This window comes from Pipistrellus kuhlii, unplaced genomic scaffold (genome assembly GCF_014108245.1).
Source record: "Pipistrellus kuhlii isolate mPipKuh1 unplaced genomic scaffold, mPipKuh1.p scaffold_m20_p_6, whole genome shotgun sequence".
Classification (NCBI taxonomy): Eukaryota; Metazoa; Chordata; class Mammalia; order Chiroptera; family Vespertilionidae; genus Pipistrellus; species Pipistrellus kuhlii.
In genome coordinates, this window is record NW_023425562.1 from 76,985,378 (window position 1) to 77,012,499 (window position 27,122).

At 47.2% G+C, this 27,122-nt stretch overlaps 1 protein-coding gene across 3 annotated transcripts in view; it reads left to right on the forward strand.

Annotated features, from left to right (window-relative positions):
* The first annotated feature begins 272 nt into the window (after window positions 1-272).
* Window positions 273-27,122, forward strand: part of TSHZ2 (teashirt zinc finger homeobox 2) — a 433,167-nt gene continuing 406,317 nt past the window's right edge. For all 3 annotated transcript variants that reach the window (XM_045574932.1, XM_045574933.1, XM_036418561.2), the window contains exon 1: window positions 273-1,171. In XM_045574932.1, the coding sequence (XP_045430888.1) occupies window positions 1,132-1,171 (40 nt within the window). In that variant the 5' untranslated portion in view covers window positions 273-1,131. The remainder of the gene's footprint in view (window positions 1,172-27,122) is intronic.

Genomic DNA, 27,122 nt, shown 5'->3' on the forward strand with positions numbered 1-27,122 from the left:
CCCAGCCCGCCCCGCCCCCAGCCCCTCGCTCCCCGGTGGGACACTGTCCCTTTAATAGACTCCCTCTGTCTGGCGCGCTGCGGCTGGGGAGTAAATTTCTCCCTGTCATCAGGTCGCGGGGAGAGGAGGAGGAGGAGGAGTTTGTTAATGTTCAGTTTGTTCAGCAGGATCGATGTTTGCTGGCATCGCCTCGCCCTGCCTTGTGTGTGTGTGTGCGTGCGCGTGTGAGTGTGTGTGTGTCTGTATGTGTGTCTGTGTCTGTGTGTGTGTCTGTATGTGTGTGTGTGTGCGCCTATGTGGGGGTGTGAGTGTGTGAGAGGAAGCGGGGGTGCGTGCCTGTGTGAGTGTGTCCGCGTGTGTCTGTGTGAGTGCGTGTGTGTGTGTGTGTGTGTGTGTGTGTGAGTGAGTGAATTCCAGATTTTCTGTCTTCCCCAAACCCGCGCCTGTCCTCTCGCATATCACTCACAGGCGGGATCTGACAGCAGCCACAAACCCACAGTGAGTGATCTCTCCCCCAGGCGCGGATCCGCCATCAAGACCGGCCAGGAGGAGGAGGAAGAGGAGGAGGCGCAGGAGGAGGGGAAGGGGAGAAGGAGGAAGAAGAGGAAGAAGAAGAAGAAACCACTACCTTCCCGGGATCGCCTTTTTTTTTTCCTCCTTCCTTATCTCTGCGCGCGCGTGTGCGCGTGGCGCGTGTGTGCGCCTCTCGTCCCTTCCCTCCGAGCCTGGGCTTGGATGTTTAATAAAGAAATCAAGTGTCTCCACAGTCACAAAAACAACCACCACCAAAACCAAAAAAAGAAAAAAATCCAAAAAGAGCAGAAACAGAAAGAGGGAGAGAAAGAGAGGAAAAAAAATCCAAAACAAACAAACAAAACAACAAGGCGCAGCGGCCAGCCTCTACTTCAAACCAGCCGCCGGCACCAGCCGCCACCCGTGCCCGCCGCCCAGGAGGGGGTCTCTGGCCCGCGGCGGAGTGGCAGGGGGGATCGCCGGGGGGACAGAGGCCGAGACGCCCCAGGAGCCACCGGGCAGGAGGCGGAGGAGGAGAGCCGGCGGGCGGAGAGACCGCGGGCCCCGCGCGCGGCTGGGGCTGGGGCGCCCGAAGTGGGACTGGAGCGAAGTTGAGCGATGCCAAGGAGGAAACAGCAGGCACCCAAGCGGGCGGCAGGTAAGAGAAGGCTCCGTTTCGGGGCTGCCCCTCGGCCGCTGCTCTGTGCGCAGAGCCCCTCGCCGCCCTCTTGGCCCTGGTGCCCAGGATGCCAGCCCCCCCACCCCCCAGCTTTCTGGGAAGTTGCTCTCGGGGGTATCCCTCTCTGCCCTGAGGATAACCCCGTCCTCTCTCGCCTTCTCAGATCTCCTGAATCCTCCCCTCTGCAGGCTCTGGCTGGGTGGGGGTGCTATCCCACCGAGCCTTCCCTCCTTAAACTTTTTCCCCTCTACCCCTTACCCCACCCCTAACTTTCTCGCGGTCTGTTTCTTGCTGCTTGGGCCAAAGTTGGGCTGAGGGTTTGGGGTGCAGAGTAGCAAGGTACTGTCCTTCCACCCCCTCATCCCTCTGCGTGGCCAGTGCCAGCACTCCTGGCCTGGAGGGACAGCGGCTTGCTCTCCCTGGGGCTGGGGCACTGAAGTGGAAGCAAGAGCCCTGCCCAAGCCTGGGCTGCAGGCTGGTTTTGGGGCGAGCAGTGCGAGTTCAGCTTTGATCGCCAACGTGGAAAAAAACCACTTCAGGAAGCAAACGCGTGAACCTTTGACTATGTTTGCTAAAAGGATCCACGTTGGGAAATCTAATCAACGCTCTGCCTTCTCTTAAAGAGGGTGGGGGTGCCCCGTAGAACATGGAAAGGGCTCTGGTTTTTCTTTGCCCAGAGAGAGTTGCAAACTTTGTAAATTGATTTGTATGGTAGGAACTGTCCCATCTGAATCCCCACCTCACCCCCCAAAAAAGAGAGGAACAGGTTAATGGATCAGCACAATAGACCTGCTAAAGGATTTTTTTTTTTCTCTCTTTTGGGTTGCTTAATTGCTTTTTTAATAGTATGCTGGGGTTTTGTTTCTCGGAAGTGTAATATGAAAGTTCATTTTTCTCCTGCCAGACCCACCCACTGAAAAATCAGCTTTCCACTTGATTGCTAGTTTTGATTTGACATTTGATTGATCACCTGTCATCTCGCTGCCTTTGATCTATTCATTCTTGATATATATCAATAAATCACTCACCATGGTAACTCAGAGTGCCAGTGACGCAAGCCTTGCCCTCTGGATTCAGAGCCAGACATGCACAATTATTATCTTGTTTGGCTTTTAATGTGGGCGTTTTTATTTCTTTGTGTCCTTTAGTTGAATCGGGGCTTTAGCAAAAAAGCTTTGGCTGTTTTCCTTCCCTGTCTCTGTCTTCACCCTCGAGCTCTAGGCAGCGTCAGTTCAGGCTGGTCCCCGGCAGACCCACCACCACATTTCCTTCTGTTCCTACTCGTGCAGAGCATGGGAGAAGTTCGGCGGAGCACTTTCCTAAACTTTGCAAAGCCACCCTCAGAACAAATCCAAAGTTAGCTCCAAATCTGGGCAAAGTGGGTGTTTGTGTCTGAACAGGCTGGACCACCAAGCTCATCCTCCATCGTGGCCCGATTCCAGCCCGAATGGCAGTACATGTGCTTCGAGATATCCACAATTATCTTCCCTTCTGAGCGCGGAGCTGCCGGGTGGAGATGGCTTCAGATCGCATGCGGAAATATCACTTATAAAGCTTTGATTCGTGCATTTCCCGATCGCTTCCCTCGGAGCAAAATAATTAAAACGTTTTAGTGCGATACATGTTTAGAACCTACCTCGTGAGTGAGGAGATCTTTTTACAACTCTGCCTCTTTTGAAAAACAGTTTCTCTCTCTACTCCGGGACCCTTTCTACATTGAACTGACTAATTTTTTTTAACTTAGATTGCTCTGTGGCCTGACCCTGGCCTTCTGGACTCAGGAAGAGTAAGCCTGCTCTGTCTAGTTCTGGCAACACAAGTTTAAGTGCAGCTAGATTGTTAGAGATAACGTCCTCATTGTTGTCCCAAAAGAGAACCCCTGGCAACAGTCCAGAAAGAAGTGATACTGCCCTGAAAATTACTCTTTTCTTCCCCCCTTGTCTTTCCGGTAAAGGCCATCAACCAACTGGGTGGCAGTCATTTACATTACCAGAATGACTGGCCATGTCTCCTTTGGCAAGCTCATTACAAAAAGTGCATTGCTCAGAATCGCGCTACTTTGCTTATAATTATTTGCTGATCAATGAGGATCCAGGTGTACATAGCACAATGCTGCATCACATTATTTAAATCAGGCCCTTTCATTAAGCGGATCTCTCCTGGTGCTGGCCTGCCTGCTTACTGTAGAGGGAGGGTGTGTATGTGTGTGTGTGAGAAAGTTGTGACTGTAGTTTCAATTTCCCGGCCTATTGTGTTCCTACTGTCTTCATATGTTTGTTTTCGTGGTTTTCATTATTTTCACCAAAGAAGGAGAACCCCTTGTTGAGCCAAAAGGGAGTGATTCATTTCGTACACAATGGGGCCCCTCCTGCAGTATTTATTTGCACACGTATTAATACAGCGGGTATTTTTGCACGCAATGTTTCTTTCCTCTGAAGTCATCGCTGCTGTGCTGTTCTAGCTGAGGGGGCTATGGCCAAGGAAAGTTCGATACTTTGGGATTCTTTAGCCAGTTAGCGTGGGGGAGAGGGGGTGTGTGTGCAGAAGGTGGGTCCCAGGAAGACGGCCATCCTAACTCGTATCACGGCTTAAAATTAAACACAAAGCACAACTGTAAGTAATTACTCCCATGGCCCGATGCTGAAAGCTTGATTTCCAGCTTGATTAATGAATAATGTAAGATAGAAAAAGCCTGCGAGTGAATCAGAGATGAGACTATCCTTCCCAAGCCCTGTGTCAGGCAATTGGATTCCTTTGCGTTATTAGTTTTAAGTTCCATGTTTCAAGGAATCAATTAGAGAGCTTTCTAATAAAGCAGGTATTCAGATGGAATGAGGGAGATGATACAAGGACTGGGGGTTTTAGTCCTTATTTCCTGTATTCCTCCCCACCTCAAAGGGCAGGGATCTGAGGTAGGCAGTTCTCTTTAAGGAAACAGCTAAGGCAGAACATTTCCCAAATGTCATTTCCCCTGACTTTCCAAAGCTGTGCTATTCTACCATACCGTTACTTCGGGCAAGGGGGAAAAAAAAAAGTTTAGAAAGCAGCCTGCGGTACCTCAGGGGTTTATGAGAATATTGCAGAATTCTATACCGGCATCTCCCCGGCACTGTCCATTTTAGGGAAGATGGAGAAGATGGCAGGAAGGCAAAACAAAACAGAACAGTATTTGGGTTTGTTTGTATTTTGCAGGATACAGAGTAGTTCACAGTTTTAAATTGTGGATTTACACGCTACTGTTGTTTCTGCTTTCTACGATCTATCGCGGTCTCTGTACACACATGTGAAATACATATTTTATTTCACCGTCCCGAACTATTGTTTTCGTGTAGTGCCAGCCAGTTGTGGTATCACAATATTTGGGGATCGTCTACATGTGAATATCTAATGTGTATATAAATGATAGGGTTCTGCTCCTGCCCACCCAGAGAGATGAAACGCTTCCTTCTTGCTGACTCTCAAAAGCTCTCTGACGACCCAGATCTCAGATCTCGGCAAAGTCTGGCAGGAAGAAACAGCTCCCTCGATTTATTTTGTTTATTTACTACGGAGATGAATAATGCAGATTTTGTTTGCATGGATGTCCTTGTGTAGCGGTAAACATTAGACTATTAGCAATCATTACTTAAAAGTTGCAATTTGCACCTTAATAGCACAGGTTATTTACATGGGAACCGTTCAGCAGGGACCATTCAGGATACTGCAGTGGAGAGGAGCGATGGCCTGAGCTATCTGCTTTTGGCCTTATGACAGCCAAGCAGTGGCTGGATGCGCCAGTGAGTTCTCTGGACGGGAGGGGGCAGGGGCTCAGGGGAAGCTTACCTGTAATTTACTGGCAAGCGGGGTGAGATTCAAGAGGACAGGAATTGGAGTGGAGAAGGGACCCAGGACCTCTCACTTTGTTTAAACATACTTCCGAAAGCCAAGTTCACATCTCGGAGACGTAAATACCACAGGCTAGAGACCCCCTTCGCTTAGTCAAACCGTATGCGTCTAACAGATGAATGGAAATAATAAGCGCACGCACACCCCCCGCAGGGGGTCAGCGGCATGAACTGTCCTGGCCAGTCTGGTTGTTTAAGGCAGATCCCTGGAAACATGAAGGACAGCTGCCTTGCACACGCAGCAGCCTCCGCACGGTGTTTTGGACGGACATTGATTACTTAAGTGGTCTCCCCAGCCCCGTTCTGACTTCCTTCTCCCACCCTCACCTCTCCCTTAAAGACTCAGATTGAATGGGACAGTTCAAAAGCCCATTTGTTTTAGGCATTTATTGATTTCATTTTTAATCTGCCATATCAGGACACAATACATTAACCCTAATCAGCAGATTGCAAGTGACAGGGAGTTGGAGTGGAAGCAGGTAAGGGAGGGGGGCTCGGAGAAACTTCTGGACAGTGAAACTCCCTTTGAGGTTGGGGGTCGGGCACCGGGGCTTACTTTTGAGGAGGGGGAAGCATTCCTCAGAAATACTGCAGGCTTGTTTTCTTCCCAGCCATCTCGGTTCTCCTGCTGGATTCTATTGCTACCATTGGGGGAAACTTCACACCCAACAAATACCTCCCAGGCATCTTTAGCAGATCTGTCCCTTGAAGCATCTTGCCTTTTGTCACATTTTCCAACAGAGGGTTACGCTATCACTTTATCTCAGCTGACTTCTCACTCCTTTGATGGAATTTCTCCAACTGGATAATACCTGGGATGAGCTATTTATCTTCCCAGTGGCTTGGGAACTGTGTTCTCCATGGAGCAGGTCTTAAAGGGGCACTGAGCCTGGCATTATCAAGGCCTGGGAGATGATGCACTTCTGCTCCCGGCTGGCTGGGGCTGAGCTTAGGAACACCAGCCAGGAAGAAGACCCAGGCCCTGCCCATGCTGGTGCCGGGGCTGTCGTGAGCTGACAGGACCCGCGTTAACTGCCCCGGGTGCAGCTTCGTTTCCACCCCGGGATTTGCGCTATCTGTTTTATTTAGGTATGTCATGGTCTGGGAAGACTCAGCCACGATTTCAAAGGCGATGCCTGCATCCACCCGAGCTCCTTTCAAACGCGCAGAATTGCTTGACAAATTCTATATTAAGACCAGGCATACACAGAGTATCATTTTCGTTTGATGCAAAGTCAGTTGGAAATACATTAAACTAACGGTTAGAGAGTGTCTTGCATGGCTTCCCCGAAGCAGTGCTTTTCATTACCTATTTAATTACAATCAAATTGAGCGACTTTTAAAAAAGAAGAAAAAAAAAATCACCGTGGTATTAAGAGAAGCTTGGCACACAAATGACTTTTATTGCTTCTCAAGTTGAGAATGCTGCCGTATTTTATTTCTTTGGGAGAAATTCATTTTCATTTTCTAATGTTGTGATCAATCCAGAGTGTGTTTTTCTGTCGTCTTGTCTCTACCTTCCTACAGCCTGCTCAGCCGGGAAGAGGTTTTTCCTACCCAATTTTCAATAATTGGCACCAATTTGTATTTTTTATTATTTTAAGTTGTGTGAGTTCCATTTAAAGTTAGAAATTCTCTTGTTCCTTAGGGGGGACCCTTGGCAAGCAGCTCTTTGCTTGTGAGGAGCTTAGTCATTCTAACCACATAAGAAACAGCCTCGTGGAGGTCGATTACCTGGAGGTTGCAGTAAGAAAAAGCGTCGTATGCCACAGGCCTCTGTCATACATCCCCGTTTTCACTGGTTTACAATTTCTCCTTCTTCTTCTTCCTCCTCCTCCCCCTCCTCCTCCTCCTCCTCCTCCTCCTCCTCCTCCTCCTCCTCCTCTTCTTCCTCCTCTTCTTCTTCTTCTTCTTCTTCTTCTTCTTCTTCTTCTTCTTCAACTACTACTGGCCTCTCTGTCATTTACTTTAGGAACTTTTTTTTCAGAGAAAATAGCCTAGGGATAGCACTCAAAGTGGGTTTCAAAATACGCTGGATCTTGAGGAAGTAATAATAAAAACTAGAGATTTTACAGCCCCAACCTCCTCTCCTGGACTGTGTCCACAGACTCTGAGGCAAGCGTCTGTGCGAACGCAGGGTTCCGAATCTGACGTGGACATGAATGAGTGTCCTAGCCGTGTGGCCGTATTACTGGTGCTCGTTTTGTCAGAGAAGCCATCCGGAGAGCATCGGACGCCGTCCTTTATGAAGACACCGGACACATAGGCAGACACTCAGGAAAGAAATCTGAGATGCATGCGGGACTTGCTGATAGTATATTTGTTTTCAAAGCAAACTCCATGGGTGAAATGATCCAATAATGTGGAGCGATTTGGAAGTCTTTAAAATAGCCATGTGCAGTCTCCAAGCGTGGCCTCTCTCGCTCTTTTTGCATCTCCCCCCGCCCCCCCCCCCACAGAAAAAGATGCCCTGGGCCTCCCAAATATTTTGTGATGCCGAAGCAATGCCTAACAGTGTTTCAAATGGTAGAAATTAGGATTCAGGAGGCATAGCTAGGTAATCCTATTGTTAACATATCAGTATTTAGCTCTGCTTAACAACAGGGAGGTACACAATGCAAAAGTTTTAGAGATCATGAGCTTAGAGAAATTACACGGGGAGGAGAAATTCTCAGATCACGTTTGAAAGCATTTGTCTTGAATTTTGCTCATCATCATCTCCTTGTGATACGGTTCTATATCGTTTTGCTCATCTAAGCGAGGGCTACCTTTCTACCTGTGTTGGAATGCTACTTAGCAGTTAAAACACAGAAACAAAACTATTGGTTGATGGATGCAACAACCTGGGCACATCTCAAGGAGATCGTGTTGATTTTAAAAAGTCAATTCCAAAGGTATCGCATGTGATATGATATAATATGATATGATACGATATGGTTCTATGTATATCACATTTTGCAATGACCAAAGTATAGAGAATTAGAACAGATGAGCGAAAGTTGCCGGGTGGCCGGAGGTTAGGGACTGAGCGAGAGTGCGATGAGGCAGTGGGCTAGGAGCAGGGCTGTGAATGGCCAGAAGGAGGGGACCTTGTGGTGCTGGAATGTTTTGTATTGTGACTCTGGTGGTGGATACGCAAGCCTACACAAGTGATAAAATTTCACAGAACTAAATACACACACACACACACACACACACACACACGGACATGCACATATGCACGTGCAAAACCAGTGAAATCTGAGTCATGGGAGTGGATTGCTCAATGTTCATTTCCTTCTCGTGATATTGTTCTATATTGTTTTGTACCCAGTTAGGGGAAACTGGTGGAGGGGTACATGGAATGTCTCCTAATTATTTCTTATAACTGTGTGTGAATCTGCAATTATCTCTAAGTACAATGTTTTTTAAAAAGAAGAAACGGGGCAGGAGAGGCGGACAGAGGCCGATCACGTGTGGCCTGAGATTTGATTCTCGCAGTGGTGGGACGCCACGGGGAGGGGTTTCATCAGGAAAGCTATGTGATCTGGCTGGGTTACTAGCAGAATGTAAGCCCCTGGGCATTTCAGCGCTGTGTGGACTTGGGCATGTGGGCCCGGCCAGTTGACGTAGGGGCCCTCCGTGATGGTGAGGAGGATGCTCAGAGCAGGGTAGGAGCCCCTGGAGATGACAGCAGCCCAGCCTTTGTGGAGGAAGGGCTGGTGCTCAGATGGGTGGCATCAGGGAGGCTGTGGAAGGGCAAATGGGAAGAGCCCAGCAAACCTGGGATCCAATTGCTGCCCCTCTCTATGTAAGGGGAGTTCCTTACCCTTGCTGCACCCCAGTTTCCTATCTGCCAAGGGGGTACATGATTGCTCCCTCACAGTGTGTGTGACAGTGAGATAATGTGATGTCCATGAAACCTTTGGTGCTGTCTCTGGCACTTACATTGCATCTTCTTCATTAAAAAAAAAATAAAATAAAAAAAATGGGTTTATTCTGTTTCTTTTCTTTCTTTTTTTTTTTTTTTTTTTTTGTGTGTGTGTGTGTGTGTGTGTGTGTGTGTATTTATGTGTTGTTTTTTCTATGTAGGAATTCCAGGAGAAATCTAGGCTCTTGAATTAGTCCTTGATACCTATGAGGCACTAAATAAATATTTCCTGATGAATGAATAAATGAGGCTGTAAATAAATGAATGAATAAATACTTTAATTACTGTATTACTTTGTATACTAATTAATTACATTCGAATATAAGGATCTCTTTTACACATCTAACGTTTTTTTTGGCAGAACTCTACCAATCATGATCATGAATATTTATCAATGGAGGAAATATTAATGACAAAGCCTCAGATTTTAGTAATAAACTTGTACTCCCTTCATCGTGGCCCCATCTGCCTTTAAGGGAGGAGCAGTGAGCCGCCTTTTTGCCACAGACATTGTGCATGCATCTTAGAGGCAGTGTTTGCCGATGATCTGCATTTGCACACTTTCTTGGGAAGCAGAGCCCTGGGATGGAGCATGGCTGGTGGAGGGGAGGGGTCAGGATCCTCTCTTTGGACCAGAGGTGACCTCGCCTGTTCTCCCTGCAGGTGCTCTGCCTTCCAGCACAGCGGGCTCCTGAGGCTCCCAGCCTCCCAGGATTTGGCAACTCTCACCTCCCCCACCTGCAAACCCGGGCTCATCCCCTCAGGCCCCAGGCGCCAAAGCTTAGGGGTTGTTAAGCTAATAGGAGAAGGCTACAGGCTGTTTCCTGGTAACGCCTTCTTTGCTGTTTAATTGTCACCTTCAGATATGCCTGAGAGAGGGAAGGCGAGGCTGGCTGGTGCCTGTGAAGGTGTATCTTAGGACAAAGAGATTGGGACCTCGGAGCATGGGGGTGGGGGTGGGAGTGGAGTGGGGGGGATGATGGGGGGATTTTCTGCTGCATTCGAACCTGTGTTTAACCAATATTCCTGAAGCTGCGCTGTATACCGGGTACTGTGGGAGGTCTGGAACCCAGCCTTGAGTGGGACTGACCCAGTGCCTGCCTTCTTGGAGCTGGCATTCACACACCAGCAGGTCACAAACCAGCCAGCAGATATGTCACAGCTGCCAAGGCGTGGCAAGTGCGGGAGAATTAGGAGGGTCAGGGGAGGCAAGCGCAACCCTCAGGGGAGGGCAGTTCCAGGCAGGCCTGGGAGCAGAGCTGGGGTGTGCAGTGGGGAGCCCTGGAGGGGCAGCCGGGGGCCAGGGTGCTGGAGCGCAGGGAAGGAGGGTGAGGGATAAGGGCAGAGAGACAGGGACGGGGTCCTAAGGGAAGCAGGGGGCCTTGGAGGACAAGGGAACAGAGACAGCTGGGCTCTGACTCAGGTGTGCTCAGGATGGTTCTGGCTGCCATATTACTCACCAGGGACTTGCAGGTGGACCACCTAGGAGGCTCCAGCATCAGTCCAGTCAGAAGCAGGTGATGACGTGGGCCAGGCTGGAGGTGAGGAGATGGGGCACTTGGTAGACAGGATGGGTGGAAACCTGCAGGCGTACGAGTGGAAGAAAGCTGTAAATAATAATTTTAAAAATATATGTCTGTCCTATTAATATTTTCTCTCATTCTTTCTCTTACGCCTCTCCTCTTGTTCTGTATTAGGTAGTTACTGCCAGTTGTCAGTCTGTGGGTTTCTAAGCCAAAGTGGAGAGGAGGGAAAGCGTTGGGAGCTGCGTTTATTCTAGAATTGCCCATCTAGGGGGAGGCCATTCCTTAGGAAGCACATTTCCTGGGGCCCTGGAAGCACTCCCCCCCCCCCACCCACCCACCTCCCCATCCAGGCAGCCTCTGCCCTCAGACAGGGCTCTGTCTCCCCACGGCCCCTCCTCCTGCTGTGACCTCACCCACCTCCTCCTCCCAGGCTTCCAGCGCCCTCATTAGCAAACAGACCCACCAAAAGCCTCTCCCTGGGGTTTTACAGGGATTTATTGAGGCAAATCAGATAACACGCTTAGCACATGCCTGGTACATGGTAAGTGGTCAATACATTTGAGCCCATCCATGAACAAGTTAATAATCCCCCTCAGGCCTTGATTTCCTGATCGGTAAATAGGAGCACTGGAGTCCCACCGCTGGGTTCTTGGCCGGAGCACATGATTAGCGACAGCAAAGCGCTCAGACCGGCGTCTCACACACAGTAAGCGCTCAGTACATGTTAGGTTACTAAAAGCACCACCGTGACGATGAGCTTGTGACCGGGAAGGGGTCGTATGTCACTTGCTTTATGCACACGGAGCCCGGCAGAGGTGGTGCTCAGCAAATATTGTTTGAAAGAATGCCGTGATCATTAGGAGTCACAGTGAGGGAACCCAAGGAGATGGGTGCATGTAAGAAGGAAGGAGCAAAAGCACTCACCCCAACCACCGTCTTCCCGTGGAAGCTGCGGGCGCCTCGCTCCCCTGCCCAGCCTGCGTGCTCTGTGCGGTTCCCCTGGAAGGCAGCCCAGCCCTGAGCGCTGCCCCGTCCCGGTGCCCATGGTTTTAGGTGCCACTGAGCACACGTGGGAAACAATGTCCCCTCTGGGCACGGGGGCAATACCCCAGTTAACCCATGAGGAAGTCCCGGGAGGTGGCCGCCTGCCTTACACTCTCCCCTGCACGTGGGGATCGGCCAGAGCAGATCTCAGCTCCGGAGACCACAGCAACCCACGCATCCAGTGGGAACTACAGTGATAACACTGGACTGCCATGGTCCAGTGATTGTCCCTAACGGCACATAATGCCGTTTCCACTGGCTGCAGTGACATAAATTTCATTTTCAAATAAAAATGTGGACGCAAATAAAGGAGGGAGTGATTATCAGGAGATGAATGTTGAAAGCAACAACTGGGCAGGGGGAGGATGCTGCGCACACCATGAGGAGGATGGGCCCGGAGGACTGCTTGTGAGGACGCTGCAGACGTGCAGGCCTGGGCGGGGCAGGGGCTGGTAGACCAGCTGTGAGCAGGGCTGCCAAGTCCCCCTCAGGTCAGAGGAACGCCCGGAAAGCACAGGCTTTCATCAAAACTTCAAATAACTCAGAAAATGAGAGGAGCCCCACCCTGCCCGCACCCTGGGATGCCAGCGAGCAGCTCTGGGAAGTGCGCAGGGCCCGGGACATTCGCCACCTCGAGGGACTGGCCACCCCCTCTGCTCTGCGCTGCACTGGCCGTGCTCGCAGCCTAGAGCTATGTGGCATCCTCATCATTTGGAGAACTGGTTAAAGGCAAACCTACAGATTCCCAGGCCAGAGCCTAGCCCCGCTGACTCCATAGGGTGGGGGTGAGTTCCCTGAATATTTTAAGTACCCAGTATGGCTTTGAATTACAGGATATACAGAGGAAATCAAGTTCCTTTCTTCCTCCTCCTCCTCCTCTACGCCTCTCCCTCTCCCTCTCCTTTTCCCTCTCCCTCTCCCAAATACCAAAGTACTTAAATATTTCAACAATTATTTGAGAAGTCCATTTTCACTTTTTTTGCTTTTAGTCAACAGGAAAATAAAGATAAGTAGTCCCTCTTTCCTCTCTCAGTCTCTCATGGCAATCACCTATGTTTTTAGAAATGGCGGGGACCACTTTCTCTAATGTATCACAACCGAGAAACGCATCCATTTAGCCACTTACCTACCTGGTCACAGTACCAAGCATTGGAGCCCAGGGAACCCTGCGTTAAGGAGAGAGACAAGCAGCCCAGGGATTATGGCCGGGGGGATGGGGGAGGGGGTGTCTGTAGTCCAGAGACAAAAAGTAACAAAAAGTACCCCGACCTGGTTCTTTCTCTCTTACTCTCTCTCCAATTCTGGAAACCCTGTTGGACCAGAGGGCGGAAAACCTGGCTTACTTCTCTGAAACCACCTCCACGTTCTTGTACCCTTTTCATTTATTCTCACAAGTACCTCAGTGATTCCTCTTCTTTTTCTCTCCATTAATTCTGCTCTCTGTCCTGGTTCTCTCCAGGAGTCAGACTTCCAAGCCCATTTCTGTGAGCATCTGTGCCTCCATGGGCGATGGTGAAGGGTGTGGTGCTAGTAGAATGGGCATGGTCACACAGCTACTGTTTACTGATGGGGACAGCACTAAGCCAAAATGTGTATACACTTCCTAATTTGCCAAGCACTGACTGGTACAGGTCATTTACCTAAAGTCTCTCACCACTACATCCCACAAGGCGGGTGTTATTACTGGCCCATTGAACAGATGAGGAAATTCAGTGTTGAAAATTTCAAGTAGCTTGAAGATCATGCAAGCTTTTCATTAGGGTCTGCCTATCAGAATCTGTGTTCTTGGACATGGCGCCTTGTCTCTTCTCACATTATTTAATGCTCAGCAGCAAACAGGCCTATAAATAAATGCTTACAGTTTATTTTCAACACTTAATTTCCTTATCTGTTACAGATCCTTGCAGACCACCAAGGGCGTGAGTTGAAATCTGGTGAAAGTAAGTCAATTGTGTCAAAGAAAAAAAAAAGAGAAAGAGAGACAGAGAGAGACAGAGAGAGAGAGAGATTCATTTTTGCTTACCTAAATCCCTAAACACCATTTTAAAAGTTGACCCTTTGAAGATATTTTTTAATTGGGATTTTGAAAACCCTTTGTGTTTTCCACAATGGCGTCTTCATAAGTCCATTCCTGTCTTATTAGGCCAGTGGTTGGCAAACTCATTTGTCAACAGAGCCAAATACCAAAAGTACAACAATTGAAATTTCTTTTAAGAGCCAAAATTTTTTAAATTTAAACTTCTAACACCACTTCTCCAAAATAGACTTGCCCAAGCCGTGGTATTTTGTGAAAGAGTCACACTCAAGAGACCAAAAAGCCACATGTGGCTCACGAGCTGCAATTTGCCCACCACTGTATTAGTCAAAAGTGGAAAAACACATGATAACCCCCAACATGGTCCATCCAGGGCATCTTAAGAAGCATTCGGGCTCACCCACTTCCTGCAGCCCCCTCGAGGGTGTGTCATGGAGTCAGACGCTGTCCCTCTGTCCCCCGGGAGTCTCAGGCAGGCCTTGCCTCTTCCTGGCGGTCACACACATGGGCCACACTCGGTGACAGGGACCATTATTTTTCTTAGAGAATGGAAAGCAGCCCTCACAGATCTTTCCCTTTAAAATCTCTTAAAATATTTATAGTCAGGGTCTATAAAGGTGTTTCTTCCTTGTAAGTATTTAATTATAGGTGACATTTAAATAAGTACTCTAAGTAATATGGAAAAAAAAAAAAAGTTGACCGCCAAATTCAAAAGGTGGTATCTCAGAGGGAAAACACTGCTTACAACAGAAATCATAATAGGATCTTTCATAAAAATAAAAAATCAGCATTAATTTTTAGTTGATGGTGGTAAGAAGGAAGAGGATTATTATATTTGTTGTTACTTTTTTAAAATATGGGTAGTTTTAATATGTTTTGATTTCTTTATTAATATTAATTGACATAATATCCTGTTAGTTTCAGATGTACATCCTAGTGATTTGCTAGTTACATATCTTTCAAAATGTTCCCCACAATAAATCTAGTTACCATCTGTCACCATACTAAGTTATTAGAATACTAGAGGCCCGGTGCACGAATTTTGTGCACAGTGGGGGGGGGGGGTCCCCTCAGCCCAGCCTGCACCCTCTCCAATCTGGGCCCCCTGGGAGGATGTCTGACTGCTGGATCTCACAATCCAGGACTGCTAGCTTCCAACCACTCATCTGCTTGCCAGCCTGATCACCCCCTAACCACTCCCCTGCCAGCCTGATCAACACCTAATTGCACCCCTGCCAGCCTGATTGCCCCCAATTGCCCTCTCCTGCTGGCCTGATTGTCCACAACTACCCTCCCCTACCGGCCATCTTGTGCAAGGGTATGAGGGTCAATTTTCATATTACCTTTTTATTAGATAGGATTATATAGGATTATTGGCTATATTCTCTATGCTATACATTACATTCTCAGGATTTACTTATCTCTTGGACATTTGTACTTTTTAATCCTCTTCACCTATTTTGCTCAGCCTTGAAGCCCTCCCCTCTCTAGTACTCTAGTAACCATCAGATTGCTTCCTGTATCTATGAGCCTGTTTTTGTTTCATTTTGTTTGCTCATTTGTTTTGTTTTTTAGATGCCACAAATAAGTTAAATCATACCATACTTGTCTTTCTCTGTGGGACCTGCTGCACTTAGCATAATAACCACTGGGTCCATGCATGATGTTGCAAATGGCACAATTTCATTACTTTTACTGGCTGAGTAATATTCCATTGTATATATGCACCATCTACACTTAGGTTACTTCCATATCTTGGCTATTGTAAATAGTGCTGCAGTGAAAAAGGGATACATAATATCTTCAAATTAGTGCTCTCATTTTCTTTGAATAAATACTCAGGAGTGGAATTGCTGGATCATAGTTCTAATTTTAATTTTTTGAGGCAGCTCCATAACGTTTTCTTTAGTGGCTACACCATTTTACATTTTCGTCGTAGCTTAAGTGGCATTTTGAAACAAACCTTTGTAATAATACAAAGTTTGGCAAAGTGCCTAGCTATCTTATTTGAGGTTATTTTAATGAGAAATGAAATGAAATTATCATCCTATTTTATTGTCTTTAACATAAATCTTTTCTTTATTAATATTGGATGGAAATAGTCAATCAGATGAATTCGAAGAAGAAAGAACATAAGATGAGCTTATTTCACACGATCAGCACATTTCAGATATAAAGGAATTGCACTTTGCAGATAAAGTTAAGTCCTCTTTAAACACCAAACTTACAATCTCTGAGCCTCAGTCCTGTAAAGTAGGCATAAGGAGGGTCTTACTTCCAAGCACCATTATGAGGATTTAAAAATGGGTACTTATTAAGTACTTAGAATCGTGCGTAGCGCATAATGTGTTCGGCAAGTATGATTACTTCCCCATCACTCTCTCCCTGGAGAGAGGCACTGCTAAGGATTTGGTGTGGATAGCTTCCATTATTTCTAGTTTTACTGGCATGTATATGTAGCTGGGAGCATCATTATACTTTCATATATGTTTTTAAAATTTTTTTATGTAAATAGGTTCGCATTGTATTTTACAAGTTGGCTTATCAATCTGTTTGGGGCTCTATCCCCATTTATAGGAAGGTAGGTAGGTAGAGAAAGAAACAAGGAGAGAGTGTACGAGAAGACAGGTTTAAAAAAAAATAGAGCTAATTCATTTTATATGCTTTATACTATTCCACCATAAGCATGTGCATTTTTACTCATTTATCAATTCCTTTGTTAATAGGCTTTTAGCATATTTTAAAGTTTTCACTATCACATAATCCTATAATTCATATTCTGGGGAATTTTTACAATTGTCACATAAGTAATTTGCATAGAGATAAACGCTTGTGAGATTTTACTGCGTTTAGCATGAGGATCAGCTGAGAAACATAAGCAGTAATATCTCATACTTTGAACATTGTTGAGACGTTGCTGAGATGCACACCTCCCTAACCAAACATCTAAGCGACTGACTTGCACTCAGTAGGCACTTGCTAGCTGTCAGCTTGGAGTAGGTAAACGGAACATAAATAAAATACGTCAATTATCCCAATAAGGAGTCAGACTCAGCCAGCCGTCAGCAGGGCTTGAACCCAATAGAACTCCTCCTCGCTGCCTTGGGGTGGGAGGTGGGGCAGAGAGAAGGGGAAAAAAAAGCATGAACAACAGACAAGAACTGGCCTCTCTCCTCCGAGTGTGTAAGGCACAGAACTGCTCAGCGGGAGGGCTGCTGCCTGTAGACACTGGAGCTCATGAGGGACGCAAGAGCACGGGGTCGGAAAAGGCTTCCCTGTGTCATGCCACACAGTGAATCATTAACACTTAGTGCTGAAGTTGGACGTGTGAACAGTTCAAGGATACCCAGCGAACATGTAAGGCGTGCACTGGCGCGTGCTCGTGGTGGAACTATTGATAAGCAGGACCCCAAGGTCTGGCGGTTCACGTGGTACCAGATGCTTTGCACAGCCAAGTCCAGCGCCATCCTCAGGACGGGTGTTGTGTGCGTGTGCACCATGGATCTGTTTCATGGTGGGTGTGAGTTGTGAACACGCACATATTAGATGTGTTGTGAACGTGAGTATATTTCCCGTGAGGCTAGATTAGGTATGTTGTGGTGTTGCTGTGTGTCTGGGGGGAGGGAATATAAATGAAGTCTGTGTCTGTGGGGGTGTGTGGTCTATGCATGTGTTCCTGCCAAGGCTGAGTTACTCACGGACCAGAAAACAGCTCTTCTGACTTTCCCGGGGAACGTGAGATGGATGTCGCAGGGCATGTCCCCAGGGAGCCTCGGTGGCACTGCTCTTCCCTCCTGGTGATGTTCACAGTTAGAGGGAAGCAAAGCCATAGCGACACCCAGGCCCTTGCACAGGAAAATTAGCACTTATGGGGAAGTAAACAGTGACAAATCCTGATACCAGGAAGCAGGCTCTACACCCTGTTGTCATTTCTGTTTCCTTTTCCATGTCAGGGATTCAGCTTTTAAATCGTGGGGACTACTTCATTTAAAAATATATATATTTTATTGATTTTTATAGAGAAGAAGGGGAAGGGAAAGTTAGAAACATTGATGAGAGAGAAACATCGATCAGCTGCCTCTTGCACACCTTCTACTTGGGGATATGACCACAACCTAGGTACATGCCCTTATAGGAATCAAACCTGAGTCCTTCCAATCCACAGGTCGGCACTCTATCCACTGAGCCAAACCGCTTAGGGCGGGGCCACTTCATTTGCTGTATTGGAGCACAGTAGGTGTTTCAGTTGAATACATGAATGAATGATAAAGGAATGAACCAATGAATGAACGAGGGGTCATCCGTGGTTCTTGGAGCCTCTGGGATAGTTACTGGTAGATACTACAGGGCTGGATGTAGTAGGGTCTTAGTACATGTTGTTGAATGTCTGAGTGAGTGCACGCATGTTCACGTGTGAATGCATGCTCATCTCAGGAGCAGGCCTGCATTCCTAAGAACAGAGTTCTCGGGTGCAGTTTGTTCTTCCCCTGTGATCCCATAGCAGCACCTCATCTGCTGTCCCTTTGGTTTAATTATTGTGCTTTGAGATCAGCACGGCAGCCTGCTGTTGACTGTCAAGCCACACTGCAAATAGAGGGGGAGCGGAGGGGGAGTCTGTTATCCAGGTCGGGGCCCTTCCCCGAAGATCCTTCTCTTTTGCGGAGGCGAAAGGAAGGTGGAAAATTGGGGCTAGGAGTTTCCAGACTTGCCAAGACATCAACCAAAAACCTGCGTTGCTCCTTCCATAAATGTTTAATAAGTTTTCTCATCCTGTGACTAAGGTTAAACAAATGTGAGTCCTTTGAGGAATTATTTACTGGAAGTAAAGTTATAGCATCCACATCTGTGCTTCCAATCATTTAGATGAGGAATAGATGGAATAAATCATGGGCAAGTCCCACAAATAACTTCTGTGTTTCATCTCCGGGGAACGGTAGGTAACTCCTTTAGGTGCTTTCTCTATTGGAATTTAGCTTTTTTTAAAAATTATTATTCATTTCATTACCTTCAAAGAATAGCTTTTCACTTTTGTGTGTGTGTGTGTGTGTGTGTGTGTGTGTGTGTGGAAAGTTACCATAAAAACATCTACAATAAAGGACCTAGAAATTTCTCTCAGGGAATCTGGCTATTTCAGCCAACATTCTCATTTGGGAATGGGCTAACGGTTCCAATATATAACATCCATATAATTTAACCTCATAAATTTGTTTTTTTTTTCACAGTGATGTAATGGGGAGACTGACCTGGAGTTTGTAAATGTTCCCTGCTCCGTGCATTCCCCTGGGCAACATAACATTCTAGACAGTGTTTTATGTGCCCTGATTAAAATATAACGTATTCCTGCATTTCCTGTGGACGGACCCGTTAGTACGCTTAGGAGAACATTGAAGGAACACAAAGATATTTTCAAATGTATAACAATTCTGTGTGAGGTGTTTCTCTCTCTTTCTCTCCCCCCCTTCTCTCTTTCTCTTTTTTTTTAAACAATGATCTGATTTTCATTTTTGACCACAATCCCCTGAGCTTACTCCACAAGAAAAGTTTTGTGCTTTGGTTTAACTTTTGAGGCTGCCACTGCACTCCGATAAATAAACAGGAATACTGTTTGTAATTCCGATTTGAATTCTCAGGCACGGGCTTTGAGCTGCTCTCCAGCCATGGATGGAAGGAATTGGGCAACTTCATTGGGAGTCACCCAAAATAAAACAGTAGCAATGGAGACGTACCACCTTCTTTATTAAAGAAAAAGACATATTAACAAAAATAAGGAGAAGGGCTTCCTATAGATTTTGCATTATGAAATCAACAGCTGTGACAAATACAGGGTGGGACAAAAGTAGTTTTGTAGTTGTTTGAATGGAAACTTGTAGAATAATTAAAAAAATAATAATAATATAAGAAGAATAGCTGAAACTGGTTTGGCTCAGTGGTAGAGCATCGGTCTGCGGACTGAAAAGTCCTAGGTTTGATTCCGGCCAAGGGCATGTACATTGGTTACGGGAACATCCCCAGTAGGGTGTGTGCAAGAGGCAGCTGGTCGATGTTTCTCTCTCATTGACGTTTCTAGCTCTCTATTCCTCTCTCCTCCTCTCTGTAAAAAATCAATAAAATATATTTTAAAAAAGAAGAAGAAGAAGAAGAAGAAGAAGGAGGAGGAGGAGGAGGAGGAGGAGGAGGAGGAGGAGGAGGAGGAGAAGGAGAAGAAGGAGAAGAATCTCTGTGTTTTGTGTTCTCACAAATGTAAGTCACACCCTGTATCATACACAACAAAGCCATGTGTGGATTGAGATGTCGTACTTTTCTATGAAAGAAACACAGAATAAAAATAAAAGGCAGTCCTTGCTTCCAGAGGAGCAAAGGAAAATTTACGGAGTGAAGGCTTAAGCTTGAAACTTTGCTGGGTCAACACGGATGTTGCCCGATAACTTTTCCAGGGTGCAAGGCTCATTCCAGGAATAACCGGAAAGAGGCATGGAAACTGTGTGAGGGAAGGAGGGTTGCATGGATTAAATTGATTTGTGGAAGGTAAGTTCTTTGAAAAGAGTGTTTGTATTTGAAAGCCATTCTTTCATTTGCTCAATAGATACTCACTAATTTCTACTTTTTTAGAGACCATGTACTGTGTGCCAGGGCTCCAGGGATAAACAAGGCATAGCCCAGTGTTCTGAGGTTACTAATGGAGCATAGAATAAAGCCAGGGAGGGAGAAAGAGAAGGTTTGATGGATAGATGGATGTATAGATGTATGCATGAATAGATGAATGGATGGATGGATGCATGGATGCATGGATATTTAATAGATAGATAGATGGATTTCTCTCTTTTTCTTTTAAAACAATAGAAAGATGGATAGATACATGGATGTAGGCATGGATGGATGGATGCATGCATGGATGGATGCATAGATGGATGGATGCATGGATGGATGGTTGCATGGATGGATGGATGATTGAAGATGATCTGTGATTCACTAGGAACTCAAACTCATTTCCATTTGTATTCTTGCTTCTGGAGCTAATTGTTGAACTTCCTGATTTTATCCCAGGAAACCCCTGACATATTCATTATGATAGTTCCCTGATTTCTCTTCTGATTAATCTTTCCTAAACCCAGGTCCCTTCTTTCTTGCATATTAGCCTTGTTCAGCTCTTATGAGCAATTACTTGCTGTGCTGTTGGAGAAATGAATTGGTGGATAGATGTCTGGGTGGGTGGATAGATGGATGGGTATCCAGATTTGTCCCTCGTTGGCCACTCTAGGTATTTTTCACTGCTCACCACTACCCTTAATGTTATCAACCTTTCCTTCCTTTTGTTCCCTGAAATTGTTATGATCAGTCTCGTGAGCATTTACAGAGAGTAACTACGTAATAATACAAGAATAAACATTCCCCAGCTTCATGCCAGGCCTGGCATATCTCTCCATGCCAGGCACGGTCGCACCTGACTTGACAAGCACCTGACTTCATTTATCCTTACTCTCAACTGAGGGGAGAGACACACTGCTAATGTCCCCATTTTCCAAGTAAGAAAATGGAGGCATAGAACCGTTGCATAATTTGTTCACCTAGCAGACATATAGTGAAACCAGGATTTCCACCCGGCTGTGTTTGACTCCAAAGTCACACTCAGTACCTGGCTCTAGAAGCCCAATTTTAATTCTGATGAACCTGCTGCAGCCTGTGACTCATAACTCATCATCTGTGTGACTCAGCCTTGGCACGTATGGTGACAGCAGAGGGCTGGGACTGGGACAGGTCTCTGTCTTTGACTCCGCCTCCCTCTCTTCTCGGTCAGGTTCTCTACACATGGGAGAGAGGCCTGGAGGCAGAGTGGTCACCTGGCAGCATCTGGGTTAGCGATTCTGGCCGGAGAGAGCAACGGCCCAAAGGATCCCCAGCAAATGCCCCGTGGTTTACACTGGCCCGTGTGCGTTGGTGACCCTCCCTGAACCATGGCTGGCCTGCCTCCCCTCTGTGTGCACCCAGCGTGCCGGGAGCTAAGAATAAGAGAAGATGGCTCTCAGGCCTGCAAAGCCAATGATGCTCTGAGAGGTTGCAGCCCATTGGCTTTGAGCTCAGAGGTTCAAGTCCAGGTTGAACCTTCTAAGCACTAGTTTCTTGCTTTTGAAAAAAATTCCCCTCCTCCCTTTCACATGGGGTTGCCCAGTAGATTATGGATTATGTATGAAGTGCGCCTAATGCATGCTTGGCACATAAGGAAGTGCTCAGCGAGCAGGAGTGAATGTGGAGGTTGGGAACTACTGGAACAGCCATGCTTAGCGGTCTGGAGAAAGAGGTGTGTTCTTCTCAGGTCCTCGCTGATGTTTCTGGGCACAGCGTAATGAACAGGGGACGCAGAGCGGACGTGGAGGTGGAACCCGGCTCCTGGAACGAAGGCGCCAGCAGGATTCAAAGAACCACATCCCAGGTCTAGCTCACTGTAGCTTCCGGTTGAAAATTCTTTGCAACCTTCCCTTCCTTTCAAGTTTTGACTTATTTATTAATTAGGCCAGTGGTCGACAAAATCATTAATCAACAGAGCCAAATATCAACAGTACAATGATTGAAATTGCTTTTGAGAGCCATACTTTTTAAACTTAAACTATATAGGTAGGTACATTGTTATTAACTTAAATAGGGTCCTCCTAAGCTGGCCTTTGCTAAGATCTCAAGGGGCCAAAGAGCCGCATGTGGCTCGAGAGCCACAGTTTGCTGACCACTTACTTAGGAAAATGGCCACCCACAAGCCTGAATGATAAAGATGCTCATGATTTTAAAAAGGCTTGTGTGTGTCAGGAATGAGAGATGGGGCGAGGCTAAACGGGAGGAAAATGGAAGTGTCAGAGGTATCCTGAAGGGAGTCAGGGCCCGCTCTCCCCAGGCAAGAACGGGTCAGACATGAGCTCTCATGGGGCTGAGGAAGCGGAGCTGGTTTGATTCCCTTTGCTGTGTGTGGGGCTTGTTCAGAAAGCACCTGGTCAGATGGAGATGTGCTTCCCTGCAGAAAACTGACAGAAGAGGAGCCTGCGCGTGCGGGTTAGAGAAGTGCCCTGCTCCGCCGTGCCCCTCTGCCTGCAGCACCCAGGCTGGTGGCAGGTGGTGTGCGTGCTGGAGCGGCGGGTCCCTGGCGTGTGCCCCGTCTCCTGGCCAGGGGCCCCTCACTTTCTGTGCTCTGAAAGCTGCTGGGAAGGTAGGAAGGCTTCATAGGAGCAACCTCTGACGTGAAGCTAGAGAGGCAAGTACTTCTAGTGAGCAGCCAGTCCCACCTTTTTGGGGACATTCCTAGGGAGCCACTGGGATTGCTTATGAGGGCCTGTTTGCTTCTTGGGCCCATGTTTGTCATCCAGATTGTCTAAGGGAAACAGTCAGGAGGCCTGGGGGAGAGGCTCAAAAGCAGAGTGCAGGCACCAGGCAGGCAGGGCTGGCTCCCAGCTCCCTCTCCCAGGTCAGCATCATCTGCTCGCCAACATCTTACTGGTCCCCACCCCGACAGCCACTCCCCTGCAGGGTCAGCGCTGCCCAGTGGACTGCTGTCTGCGATGGCTAATCCCTCTGGACAGAGGAGCCGGGGTCCGCTCAGGCACCTGCAGCAGCAGCAAAAGCACCCAGTCCCGTGATCCTTTAATCACATGTGTCAAACACAAGGCCCGCGGGCCAAATCCGTCCCGCCAGGCCTTGCAATGTGGCCCGCACCGCGCTGTCATCACTGCACTCCACTGCGTTTCCATCACAATGACAGTTTAGACTGTTCAGTAAACCATTCGGCCCGTGATTTAGGCTGGATTTTAGATTTTGGCCCCTTCTCTGATAGAGTTCGACACCCCTACACAATTTGAGCTGATTTACTGTTTGTAAGATTTCATTTCAATCCTATGCGTGGTGGCTATGACTGCATTTGAAAGCTTATCTATGTTCTTGTGTGTCTGTATGCAAATGCAAATACAAATAGAGGTTTCTTTACTGCAAGCCTGGCTTGATTCTGAAGAATGCACATAGGCTGTCCTTCCCAGAGTTTCTGAATTGCAACTCCCACACCAAAGTGTTTCTGTGGGGCGGAAGCAGCTGTCTTGGGTATACCGCCTAGAATTGGGGCTGACCAAGGGTCAGCTGAAGGATTCGCTGGGAAAAAGCACCAACTCCTCTTGGACCTTAAAGTTTTCCAAAGCATTGCCAAGCTCCAGGCCTAGGGTTACGTTCTGTAACAGCTGCGAGATGGGCTGGTCCATCCAGAGGAATCTTGGGAAAATCCCTGGCCTAACCCCACCCACTACCCACTCACAGGGACAAAGTCATGGCTGAAACCTTCATACTCACACTGTGGTCTGTGGGCATCTCCATGGAACCTGTTAGAAATGCAGACCCACCCACAGGCCCTGACCGGTCCCACTGAGTCACAATCAGCGTGTTTGAGGTCAGGGGATTCCAGAGCATCATGCACAAGAGAAGAATTAGCCTCCAGGCCCCCGCAGGGCTGGCTCCTCCTACTGTCTGCCAGGAAACCCTCACATCCCCTCCTCCTGCGCTCGGCCTTGCTCTGACCTCCTCACCCCCCACTGTCCCTCCTCCTGTCCAGCCAACACGGTCACATAGTCCAGATCTCACTCAGGGAAGCTTTTCCTGAGCCTGTAGACTGTCAGACCCAGTCCGCCCCCAGCATCGCGGGACTGAGAGGACCATGCATCCCGTGACTTTGTTCCATTCAGGGCTGACGTTTTCTGATTCTTGGTTTGATTCCCATCCATCTCTCCCCACAGATAGTAAGTGCCTGAGGTCAGGGGTCGTGACTGGCTTATCACCTGTGTGTCCTAAGGCCTCGGAATGGTGTCCAGCACATGGCAATGTTAGTCCAATAAACAGCTGCTCACAATCAGCCTATATGAGGAGGAACCTTATTGACATATTACTTGCTACTCAGTTTACCCTTTTAGGAATTGTCAGAAATTTTCTAGAACTATCTTCTCTTTATTGAATTCCAGCTGATAAAAAGAGCAACACAATAGGGCCACTGCTTATTAAACATTGCCCACACAGTGTATGTTAGCCTATTTAATACTCCCAGCATTTCAGGAGTTTGATAAAGGAGTGAATATATAAACTGAGGTTTAATGCAGGGATTTCAAATTAAATAGCAAGGAGGTGTTGGGACCAGGATACAAGCTCCATTCTTTACTCCAACACAAGGAGCTGGTGTCACACTTCGCCTTGGGGTGGCTACCAGCTGGGCCTGCTAAGAGGCATAGAGGTCCCTGTTCGCCCCATGGGCACAGATCTTTATTGACTACACCTACTGTGTGCTAAGCACCACTGTGGGCTTTGGGAACTACAGTGAACAAAAGTCTCAGGTCCCTGCTGTCAGACGCAGGCGGAGAAAGGCGCCAGGAGGAGAAATCAAGCCTGGCAAAGGCAGGAGGGTGAGGAAGAGGACTGCTTATTGTAGGGCCTTTGCCTCCTTCACTGCTGTGTCTCAGCACGTAGCTCAAGTCCTGGCACATAATACGTGCTCATTTAACATCAGTTGTTGACTGACTGACAGATGGACTCCACTGTTTACAAAGGGGGCTGACACGAGCTGTGTGGTATGTGACCATATAACAGAGCAGAGAGGATGGGCCCATGTGGGGACTGGAATTTCTGACCCTGTTGTCCAGATTATGCTCTTTTTATGCCACAGGCTTGTAGTTGGAATCATCAGAACCACTTCCAGAATTTAAAAAAACACACACTCAAGCGTTCAGCTTATTCCTTGGGCGAATTTCAGAAGTAGAGTTTCCCAAGGAGGACTCAGCATGCGTTTTTAAAAACACTGGCACACTGCCGAAACCTTTTTTTTTTTTTTTTTTTTTTGGCTCAGTGGGTAGAGCACTGGCCTGCAGACTGAAAGATCCCAGGTTCGATTCTGGTCAAAGGCATGTATAATACCTTGGCTGCGAGCACGTCCCCAGTAGGGAGTGTGTAAGAGGCAGCTGATCGATGATTCTCTCACATTGATGTTTCTAACTCTCTATCCCTCTCACTTCCTCTCTGTAAAAAAAAAAAATCAAAAGATATTTTTTAAAAACATACAAAACAAACAAACGAACAAACAAAACACTGACACAGCAGAGTCTGGCCTGCACAGGTCAAGACTGCATGCTCCAACCGGTTGAAATAATGCCATTTATCACTTAGCGAAGCCTACTGTGTGTCAGGCAGAGTGCTCCGAGGCAAAGCACAGCTTCGGCTGGAGAGAAGATGAAGATGATGAAGAGGACACAAACAAAAGCGGATGTTTACTGAGCAGCTGCTGTGTGTCCACTACCTCATCTTCATGGCCATCCCATACATGTTTTATGCCTCACTGTGGAAGTTCAGAGATGATTCAAATAATATCAGATGTGTGGTTTCGTGCAGGGATTGACAAATTACTGCCTGGGACAGGTTCAGCCCATCTCTTGTTTTCGTCTGACTTATGAATCAGAATGCCTTTTTACATTTAAATGTCTCGGGGAAAACATGTGGGAATTTGTTTCCTCCCATGTTACATAAGCACCTACATAACATCCTTGATTCTGCCTGTCACCTCGCAAAGCCTAAAACATGCGTGGCCTGTCCCCTACAGGAACAGTTTGCTGCCCCCTCTCCCGAGCATTGCTTTCCAACTGGTTATATGCATTAACTAGTCAGATGTAAGGTAATTTTAGGTGGAACAAGCGTGATTTCTGAGCAGTTATGGTTTTAATGTGTTGTGCACTTAGAAAGGGGAAGTATAACTGATACATTAAAACCATGGTTTCATGGGCATTATGACTGAATTCAATGTAAAGGAAAAAAGAAAGCAATCTGTTTGAAATCAATTTTGCAAACAGAAGTAACTAATGGCATAGGTAGTCTTGAGATAAACCCAAAGTCAGAGGTGAGGGGGAGCATCAGCAGTGGTGTCCAGAGCCAGACAGTGGATGTACAGGAAAAAGAAGAGCAATGGGAGCATTTGAACTTGGACGAAGACCAGTGGGAGGCGAGCAATGGCGACAGCCCCTTCCATTTTTAATATTCTGTTGAGTTTGCGTTTCTGAGAACCCTTGTTTTTCGGGACTCTGTGATCTCTTGGGGTCTCTTCCAGCCTCTGATTCTCTGAACGTGTCCCTGGGAGATCCTGACACGAGCTGGGGGTTGTCCAGGATTTGTTGTAGCTCAGGACTCAGCCGGCCTGTGTGTTCCCTTCTGCTGACTTAGCGAGACAGATGAGCGAGCCTCGCGGGGTTCAGAGGTTCGGTGGGGAGTCTCAGAGGCACTCCGGTTCAGCCGGAGTGGAAAGGGGAGAACATTTGATAATTGCCGTTGTTATTCTGAGGCACAGATAGCAGAGATCGGGGGAAGCAGGATGAAAAATCACCTTAAAACAACTAAGACTGCAACAACAGGAACTGTTTGAACCCAGGGGAGGCCGGTCTGGTTTTATAATGACGTGTGTGTGTGTGTGTGTGTGTGTGTGTGAGAGAGAGAGAGAGAGAGAGAGAGAGAGAGAGAGAGAGAGAGAGAGAGGAGGGGGGTG